This window comes from Scatophagus argus, chromosome 3 (assembly GCF_020382885.2).
Source record: "Scatophagus argus isolate fScaArg1 chromosome 3, fScaArg1.pri, whole genome shotgun sequence".
In the NCBI taxonomy this organism is placed as follows: Eukaryota; Metazoa; Chordata; class Actinopteri; family Scatophagidae; genus Scatophagus; species Scatophagus argus.
This window is the reverse complement of record NC_058495.1, coordinates 6,504,069-6,514,824: the sequence shown is the minus strand read 5'-3', so window position 1 is coordinate 6,514,824 and position 10,756 is coordinate 6,504,069. Positions and strand designations below refer to the sequence as shown.

General features: G+C 38.6%; 1 protein-coding gene across 1 annotated transcript; it reads left to right on the top strand.

Annotated features, from left to right (window-relative positions):
- The first annotated feature begins 981 nt into the window (after positions 1-981).
- Positions 982-10,051, top strand: slc16a1a (solute carrier family 16 member 1a). Its single transcript, XM_046383110.1, has 5 exons — positions 982-1,330; positions 5,185-5,453; positions 7,776-7,919; positions 8,114-8,887; positions 9,015-10,051. Exons 2-5 carry the CDS (start codon positions 5,237-5,239, stop codon positions 9,245-9,247), a joined length of 1,368 nt encoding a protein of 455 aa, XP_046239066.1. The 5' UTR covers positions 982-1,330; positions 5,185-5,236; the 3' UTR covers positions 9,248-10,051.
- The last annotated feature ends 705 nt before the right edge of the window (positions 10,052-10,756 follow it).

Here is a 10,756-nt window from a genome sequence, read left to right as displayed (position 1 = left end):
GTAGAGGAGGAAGAAAAGGGAAATAGCCAGGAGGACAGTACAGAAGAGGACTTGTCAGAGGGTCCAGGCTTACAACTTACAAATAGACAGAGGGACACAATAGTGCGTAGACTGGCAGGAAGAGATGCTGTAGAACAAAGAAATAAAATGAAAGATATGAAAGATATGGAAGGAAAACCATTCCCTTCATATTTCCAATTTGTGAAATTGGCTAATGGCTGTGAAAAGATTCAAAGAAACTGGCTAATCTATAGTGAGAGTGCAGAGGCACTCTACTGCACCCCATGCATGTTATAATCCTCCTTCAGGAGGATTATTACCGGGGCCCAGAATTTGGTGCTACGCCCCTGTTCTTCACACTTTGCATTTGTAAATAAATTCCAGTCCAGGAGTAAATACTGTATTGTAGTTGGGGTGGCATTCCATGGCATCCTCTGTTTGAAAAGCTATGAAAGTTCTTATTCGAGTGCTAAAAATGAGGGGAACAACATAAAACAACATAACAAAGAAAAATAATGTTTCAAGGCTGTCAAGAATTTGAAGGCACTTTGTTAGTTCACACTGTTTCAATCCTCCTGTGTTCAGGCCTTTCCTTTCCCAAGCCCTGATACAGACTCATTAATAGCTCCTCCGGGAGTTTGGGAGAAAGGCTCAACCAGATCTGACCCCTGAAGTGTTCAGAAATCTTTCTTTCAGGTGGTTGAAGTAGACAATGTCTGTTGTGTAAGTAAACCGGATTTCTTATATAGCTGCACCGTCCAGTATTCAGTTGAATAGCACTGATAAATCAGCTAATGCAGGAAATCAGTGTCTTAGAAAGCATCTTATCTCTTGGAGTGCAGACATGATTTGATATCCTCTTAGGTCACAGGGCCGCACAGTGAATTACACACACTTTGTGTGTGAGCTCAGCACATGACAGAGGGGTGGAGAAAGCATTGTAGGGGCACGGCACTCAGCCTCCCACCGCCAATAAGAACTTGACTGACCTCAACACTTAGCACAACAGTGTCCAGATCGTCCAGCTGTTTGATGTGGGCACTGAATGAACTCAACTTTCCAGCTTCACTTTGCTGGAAACGGGTGAGCTCTGAGGTCGCGGTGCCACTGGCAACTTTTTGTGACTTTTTTGACTGTCACGGTGGATACAGACCCACAGATCACCTCTGGAATATCTGAGAGACATATGCAGTGATTTTTTTTCTTTTATTTCATACATATTCAGAGACACTCATTCCCAATCAATGATGTCTGCAGCGTGTTAACGTGCCTCTGAGACTGCTGTTTATCTGCAGAGCTCGTCTGGCCTCGTTCAAGAGCTCCTGCCAAGGTAAGAGGCTTGACAAACTCAAGCACAGTATGCACATTTAACATTTGCCAGACATCAGTTACAAATAATTACTTGTATAAGATGTCTATTTCCAGCTGGCTATTCATGAAATATGTATTGATTTGTCAGGGTTATTACAATACTTACATAAGCATGCAGTTTCCCTGAGCAAATATTAACATGTGATTCTCATTAAAAATTAATCAGATGAATTCACTAGATCTGATAATAAGTTATAAAACTGTGGTCATAAGAGGCCCAAAGCATGACTGCAGGGAAAATTCATGAAAGCTGTTTTGTTAGAAGCACAGAAATTGAGTCAAAGATGTAAAATCTCATGTTCATAATTGGGGTATTGTTGTGAATCTAACCAACCTTACCATCTATTTTTTCATTCATTCATTTCAGTTTGGCTCACACTAAATCAAAACAAAACCAGAATTTAGCAAAGTAAGCACAAGGAAAACTGTACTCACAAACAATGTTAAAATGTATAAAAGTTGGGTCACTGAATGCAGCATGTGGATGTTGGTGCTATTGTTGATGTGGTCCAATAACAAGGTTTCATCACTTCACATACTAAGCCAAGGATCTAAACAGTCCTGTGATTAATTTATCCATGTAAGTCAAATTAATTCCAGGAAAAAAATCACTCTTGTGTCCACTGTAACCCAATCCTGTTGTGTTACTGCTATTGTCCTCTGTTGAAGCCACCGTGCTTTGTGCAGGTATGTGTATTGTCAAGTGGAACTTTCAGGCCGCCCACTTTGACTGCTTTATTTAGACCTTTACAGTGTGAGGGGACTTAGCGTTGATACCTCGTCCCACTTGTCTGCTCATTTCATTCTCTCATGACTGACTTAAATGAATCAACTCTGCAGTTTTCACTGAATTGTTTCATACTTTTGTCTCTGTTTTAGAGCCAAGTGATCAATCCTTACTATGAAATTATCAGTTTTATTCATTTTTTTGGCAGTTTTGCCATTTTATCTGGAGTCCTGTCTGTCTTTAGGCGTTCCTCCATTCATCATCTAATGTCAACCACTGAATTTTTTATTCTTTAAAAATACGATGCTGTCTCTGCTGCCTGTAAAGAACAGTTCCCCAGAATACTGTCCTATTTGAGAGGTCGTCTCATGGATGTGTGGTGACTATTTTCAGACAATGAAGATCTTTCAACTGACCTTTGTCGTAGTTGTGCAGAGTTTTCAGGGTGGAAACAGTGACAGCAATTTAATAACAAGCTATTAACTAACTCCCTGACACCAAAATTTGTCCCTTTTGCAGTTCTCTGTGTATCCAGATTAAACACATAAAATACATGTTAATTAGTAGCATTGTGTCCTTTTTAAGAGACAGGCTACTTGTTTCTCCTGTACTTGTTAATCATTGATGTTGTGGGCCTTTACAAATAACGTGTGGAGGCCTGTGACACTACTATGTTAGTTAATGATGAGCATGCATACATGTTAGCTGTTATTAACAATTCCACCTCCTCACGATAGCTGTGTTAAAGCTTTAAACAGCAGACATTGTACTCTTACTGTAATCTTCATCACATGCTGTCAAAAGCTCAATCATCCAATGTTAAAGATGTATCATATAAAACACACTGCACTTATTAAGGTAACTTAATATGTTATCTATGTGCAAATTAATTGGTTACACTCAGACTGGTTCAAAGTCTATATGAGTGAATAAGAGACATAAGTTTTTATTTCACCTCCACTGCTTATTGCATCTATAGAATAATGCAGGAGGCACATTTACAGCTGCGTAGCAGGAGATAAAATCCCAACTCAATAACAAAAGTTCTTTAACACATTAAATATTCACTACTCTCTGCACACAACTGGCTTATCCAATAAGTTTGCAGAGCACTCAACCAATTCATCAACAACATCTAGTCCTCCTTGGTTGAAAAACACTACGTCATCATCCACCATAGCCCTGAGCTATTGAGTAGTGTGAATTCAGCCTGTGTTCATGGTCTGATCGATGTTTTCTTTGGATAGTCTCCCCTGTGTAAACAGTACAGTAAGTTGTTTGACTCTGCAGTTGGACTCTTATTCATCACCTCTAAAATGAGACTGTGGGAGACCAGCAGTTGGGAGCTCTGTGAATACATGCAGAGAGCAATTTTAAGCAAAGAAAGGCAAAACTCATTCCTTAAACTCTTCTCAAGTTTGAGAAAAGTTGTTTGAAAAACCTGATCAGTTTCCATATACACCTGAGGTGTTAGCAGAGCAGGAAGATTCAGATGAATCTTTGGGGTAGTATACAACAGAGAGTAAGAAGTCCAATAGGCCACTTAGTACTAAAGATGAGACACATGAGGGAAAACAAAGGTCAGAGGGCATGAGATGGGTGGAAAAAGGCAAAGATCAATACTGTCAGACAGCAATCAACATCGATCTCTTTTGCATGGGAGGCAAAGTCATTTTTAAGAAGTTAAAAAGATCTGACAAGCATTTACTGGAGGTTAAAGAGATTTTTTTAAATTATAATATGCAGAATAGTTACAGAATGAGAATGGTTACATTTCTGCAGAAGCAATTTTGTTGTTTATTGTATTCATTATTCATTTGTTTAATGTGCATGCAGTGTTATGCCTTCAAACATTTGACATCAGCAGCTCTAAACAGTTTTGGATCAAATTTAAAAATGAAAACCCTTTCAGTTAAATGGTGTGCATCAGCTTCCCACATGCTTTATAAGATACCTTGAAACAAAAATATGTCCGTATAGGAGGACATTAAAAGCTGTAAAGCGAAACATTGGTATAAAACAAACTATACCTAAAAAATACATGATTACATGATCACCTTGATAGCACAGGTTTCAATAAGGAAACTAAAGGGAGGATTCATAGTGCTCTGTTAATGATACCGATGGGGACATAAAAAGGAAACAATGTGGTTTCAAAAATCCTAGTTTTATTCTATTTGTTGAAACCTGTTCAGTGTATTCATGAATTTAACTAAACCACTGATTCCATGTTAAAACTGTTGTATAGTCGATTTAGAATTTTTATTATCGTCCTAGTCCTCCTGGGAAATCGACCCTCCTGTGTATGAAAATTAATCAAATGAAGTCCAGTGGGGGGCCAAATTTCCTCAACTGGCACTGCCTGACTAATAGTCCTGATTGTGGTGCTACAAAAACCATCAAAGAAAGTAAAAGTTTGAAAATTCATATGACAAATTAGTCATATATGCTGTGTTTGACACCAAGAATGTAATCCAGTTGAGCAGAAATGCTCAGATGCTTTGGGTAGCCAGGAATTTTAAAGTACAAACCATGAATTAAGATTTTTTTTCAATTATTATTTCATTTTTGACGTCATCATCTATGACTATTCACTTGCCAGGTAGCTCAATGAGATCATGACTTGACCTTGACACCTTATACTTAATCAGTCACTGTGCTGGATGCTTTAGATATCTCCCTCTTCCAGCACACTTGATTCAGATGACCAGCTCATCGCCAAGCCCGATAACAACCCATTCATTTGAATCAGGTGTGTTAGAACAGGGACACAGGTCTCAGGATCAGGACTGAGTAACACCTACTTGGGTATGGTGCGGTGTGGATTAGACACATGACTTCAAGGTTTAATGATCATTTTTGTCAGGACAGAACAGGTTCTTCTGATGGACGCTGCTGTATTTCTCAATATATGGTGTTGACATTTCCCATTCACAGATTTGATGCAAAAAGCTCCTCTGGTTTATAAATAGTAATTGGAAATCTGCAAAAAAAAAAAAAAAAAAAAAATCCTTTCAGTAAATGCCAACAATTTATCAAATAATTTCCTTTTTTGTTGTTTTGCTGTTGTGTTCTCTCCTGAACAGGTCTTCATATCTGTGTAACGCGTGTAACCGACGAGGAGTTTTGTGAGTGAAAATGGCGCCCGCTGTTGGTGGTCCTCAAGGCTACACACCACCTGAGGGTGGCTGGGGATGGATGGTGGTAGCCGGGGCCTTCATCTCTATTGGCTTCTCCTATGCATTCCCCAAGTCCATCACTGTCTTCTTTAAGGAGATTGAGGTGATCTTCAATGTGACTAGCAGCCAGGTGTCTTGGATCTCTTCCATCATGTTAGCAGTCATGTACGGCGGAGGTGAGCTACGACCCAAAATACAACCTGCCAAACAGGGGTTTGTTAACACTTGACATTTAGCACATCAAGAAGATTTATAGATTGAATCAATTTTTGGCTCTTAGCAGAGCTGTGAGAGATTTATTCCTGGAGTGTTCAGTTAAAAACCAATCCTTTGCTTTTTGATCAAACACAGAGATGTATTGTAACCTTTCAGTCTTGATTTGTCCCCAAACAGACCATAGATACTATGATCATACTGAGATAAAACAACACTGCAACTCCTTTATTGTAGTATTGTTTATGAAAATGTAACATTATCTGCTTCTGGAACACATTAATAGATTTTTTAAACCCACTTAATGCTTTCCCTTGTGCTTTGAGAGTGAAAGACCACCAGAGGTTTGGCTGTATTCCTGCACTGATGAGAGACACTGGGTGATGTCACACAGGTCTCGCCGGTTATGTGATGATAAGCCTTTATTCATGTGCCTGATATTCAACACGGAGAGAACAGAGTTCAAAGGAACTCTTCTTGTCCCTCAAGACCGTCTGCTCTAAATCAAAACACTGCAGTTCTCTTTACTCTAACATGTGATAAACTGGGAAAATGATGACTTAAGCATTTTTTTAATCTGAGGGAAGTTTTAAGAAAGTTGCTGTAGTGTGCCAAAGTGATGTGAAGTGGAAAGATTATACCACATAAAATGACTTTTTATCAAGTTTTCTGTTCTGGTCTGAGTGTAAAATTTATTTGCAAGATCTGCAAGCATTTTCTTTTCAAGGCTAACATGAAATCCATTGCATTCAGTGAATATTGAACACATTACATCTAAACTTTATGTTCTATTTTTTCTTCATAACTTATGTAAAAACTAATTGCCGAATGTCATCTATTAACTTAGGCGGTATTACATGTCAAATGAAACATTCATGTCCAAGTTAAGCCCTTTTTACTGTACAGTGGAAGTATCATGTTCCCCACAAAGAAATCAATGCTGCTTGTGGTTCAGCAGCACATTTCCTGTTGTGGTTAAAGGTCACCAAGTTACACTGTGAAAGCATCCAATTATTCTTAATTTGTCTTTTGCTTTACATATTTTATTATTTAATATTTTTTATGTGTAACAGCACATAATTGTTCCAAGCTTGTGTGGGTTTAGCACATTTTTACATAACTCAAAAAGTGAGATAAGCACCTGTACGAATATGAGCCACAGCTGACTTGGTATGCATGTTCAGGTGTAACGTAGTTAATTAATTAAAATGTTTCAATGTAAATATGCACAGATGAAAACAAGCTATGCATGGTAATTGACAATAAGTGAGGAAATGTTTGCTGTGAGTACATGAAAGCTGAATCTGTATGTTCACCATTCTGAACACATCGCCAGGAGAAGTTCATTAACAACCCACTGTTGCGTACCTCTGTACTCCTTCAATTTTTGATTCATTACATTCATAATATTCTACATTGGTTTGTCTCCAACCTTTTTATCCTGAGCAACTCTCCCTGCAAGGCGGAAGGAAAGAACTCATTGCTAGTGTAGAGACTGCCTGCATTACAATTTAAAAACCCTTTGTCTTGTACCGTGCTGGCAAATGAGTCTGGACAACCTCTAAACAAAAACTGTCAGTTTCTATTTAGGTTCATTGGGTAGTGCTGGGATTTGGCAGGAAGGCAGAAGTGTCTTCCATGTGGGTCCTCATACTCATTCAGCCTGGCTGTTAGAAGCTGTAGGTGGAGATGGTGTTTTGTGACCTGAACCCTCCATGCATTTTTGTCATTTGTTTACAAGTCATTGCGATTCTTTTGAATCGATGTTGAATCCAATGTGCATGCATAATAATATGGTGATTTACTGTTCCCACATTTTGTCACTCTTTTGAATTAGTGCATCAGGTACCAAAATGTGAGAAGATACCAGTTGTCACCTTAATATACCGATTCCTTCACCCCACAGAAACAGACACACTTATAAACCCACCCACTTTTCTGAATTGAGGTACTTCCAATAATCATTTCAAATACATTTACAGTATACTTAAGAAGAATCCACAAACAAATTATTCTCCTGTCAATTTTTATGAATCTCTGAACCAGATAAATCCTCATTTCATTAAAGCTTTCATGGTTTTTCTGACAGATCACATTATTAATGGCATGAGAACACATCTACTGCAGTGCAGCACTGACAAAAATGATTGCAGAAGTTGTTTGAATTTGCTGAGCAACAGCTGTGGCACTGGAGCTCTCTGGTGGTTAAATATAGAACTGTACACTGAAACCACCATGTTTCAACTTGTAATGCATGTACTTGTACATTGTGTTTTGCTCTTCAGGTCCTATCAGCAGCATCCTGGTTAATAAGTATGGGAGTCGTCCTGTTATGATTGTTGGAGGATGTATGTCTGGATTGGGCCTTATTGCTGCCTCTTTCTGCAACTCTGTTCAAGCTCTCTACTTTTGCATTGGTGTGGTGGGAGGTACCCAATTTTAACTTTCTGTATTTTTAAGTTTTGTCATGAGTCAACATTTTTTTACTGCACATTATTGTCATCTACTGTTCTCAAAAAAAATATTTTGAATGTCCCAACACTGTTCAATACTCAACTCCTTATTTTTCAACTCATACATTTACATACATCAAGTACACTTATTTATTTTTCAATTCTTTTAGGTTTGGGATTGGCCTTCAACCTCAACCCTGCCCTCACTATGATTGGAAAATACTTCTACATGAAGCGGCCAATTGCCAATGGAATAGCTATGGCTGGCAGCCCTGTCTTTCTCTCCACCCTGGCTCCTATAAACACCTGGCTCTTTGAGAAGTTTGGTTGGAGAGGAAGTTTCTTGATCCTGGGTGGCCTGCTCTTCAATTGTTGTGTTGCTGGTTCTCTCATGCGGCCCATAGGACCGAAACCCAAACCTGCAGAGAAGACCACAGAGAGGAGGACTGTAGGGCAGATCATTAACAGCTTCATCGACCTCTCTTTGTTCAAGCACCGTGGCTTTTTGCTGTACATTATGGGCAATATTATCATGTTCTTTGGTCTCTTTGCACCACTGGTGTTCCTCAGTAATTATGCGAAGAGTAAAGATATCCCTAAAGAGAAGGCAGCTTTCCTTCTGTCTGTACTGGCTTTTGTTGACATGTTTGCCAGGCCCTCAATGGGAATTGTCGCTAACACTAAGTGGGTCCGGCCCAGAGTACAGTACTTCTTTGCTGCGTCTGTGCTGTACAACGGCGTTTGTCATGTTCTAGCACCAATATCAGTAGACTACAAAGGCTTTGTGATTTATGCCATCTTCTTTGGCTTTGCTTTTGGCTGGCTCAGTTCAGTGCTGTTTGAGACCTTGATGGACCTGGTGGGAGCCCAGCGCTTCTCCAGTGCTGTTGGGCTGGTCACTATTGTGGAGTGCGGTCCTGTATTGTTGGGGCCCCCTTTGCTTGGTGAGTACTTCAGTTCTCTGTCTCTATATTTACTTATTTTTTGTGCATTTTACTACAGCTTGATGTTGACAGTTATGATTGTTAAAAAATGTTATGTGTAATGTAATATGAATATTTGTCTTCACAGGGAAGTTCAAAGACATCTATCATGATTACAAGTACACATACCAGGGCTGTGGGATCCTCCTCATCGTCTCCAGTGTCTTCCTCTTTGCAGGAATGGGACTAAACTATCGACTGTTGGATAAAGAGAAAAAAGAGGAGGAGAGGAGGGCCAGGGTGGGAGGTAGAGAAAAGTCCAACAGGGACAATGCTGCCAAGGGGGTAGCAGAATCTAGGAACACAGAAGACACTGTCTAATGCTCTCTACAATGTTTATATATATACATACCTAAAATGTATGTATGTGTGTGAAAAACAAATGGTTAAGGACAGCGGTTGGACATTCTTCAGAAGTCAAAGCCTCATACCTTTACTTGCAAGTCCATCTAAAATATTTACACACCATTAAGCCCTTTAAACTCTAATAAGCAATCCACATAAAATACCTCTAATGTGCTTATAGGAACTGTTCTATGTGTTCGGTAGACTATTCGGCTTTGTTTAGCCTTTATATCACTTATTGTGTATGTTTTAAATCTTTGCTTATGTCACAATATCCTCTCTATAGCTTTTTCTGCAGCACACATTTATAGTATTTTAACTTTCTAAATGTACCATCAGATAATTAAAATTATTTTCAAGGGGCAACATGCAAAGTGTGTGCACTGTTTTTTAAAGTGACCCTAACATTCTCTTTGAAAGTGCGTAATTACAGTGTTCACCTCACTTTGCGTGTCATGTCATCATCACATTTCTAAAGACTTTCTCTGCTTACAAGGACCTCCTAGCATATGTGCAGTATTGGAAGGTTTGAAAACCCCCTTGGTGCCACTATCACTGTGTATATTGCAAATATCTTACTAACTCTCCTCTCTTTAAAGTAAAAAGAAGAAGATTTCTCTTTAATCATGTTTTACTGGATTGATTGATGATTAAAATTAATTTGGAGTGCATTTCGATGATTTATATATTCACTTAATGGGAACTGTGCCACTGACTGCAAATTACTGTACAAGATGGAACACATGTCAGAAAATCAAATAAACTGACAAGAACCCAAAATTCGAGTGTATTCTATGTTTCTCATAAATCTCTTATCAGAAAAAAACGTCAGTCCTTAAGAGATGCACCTGGACTATTTTACTTACTTTACTGGTATCATGTAATTTATCCTTTACCTATTTACTATTACAAGGCAAATGCCTTCACAGTATTGTTATTTTATCAAATTGTGCTTGTCACTTTAAAACGAAGTAAGTTCAGATATAGCTACTGTATATAATAAATAAATAAGCCTGCTCCTTCCATCTAACAGTCAAATAGACTTTATTGATTAATTTCTGGTTGCATGGTCTCTTTTCTAGGTTAGAATTATAAACCTGCAAGCCTCACAAAGTCTGGCCTAATGGCCTAAAGGGTTTGGGTTGGCACAGGGTGTATCTTTTACTTATCTTAATTAATCTTACATGTCTTGTACGCGCTCACATTTTATCAGTGACCATTATTTATTAGGCGGTTTATATAGGTCCTTCATCAGACAAACTGGCAATGCGACGACACCCGTGCCTTCTTTTGTCCCACTGCTGTCTGGGGGAATTTGGCGTTTAGAAAAAAATAAAATACCATCTGTCTTAACTAATCCATGTCAGCAGTTAACCGGAAACAAAATGTATACGCCACCGTACCATTAAATCAGGTGTTCGGTCTATCTAAGTAATATTGTTCAGCAGCTTAATTGGATGACGTATTATAAAACGTACAAGCAAA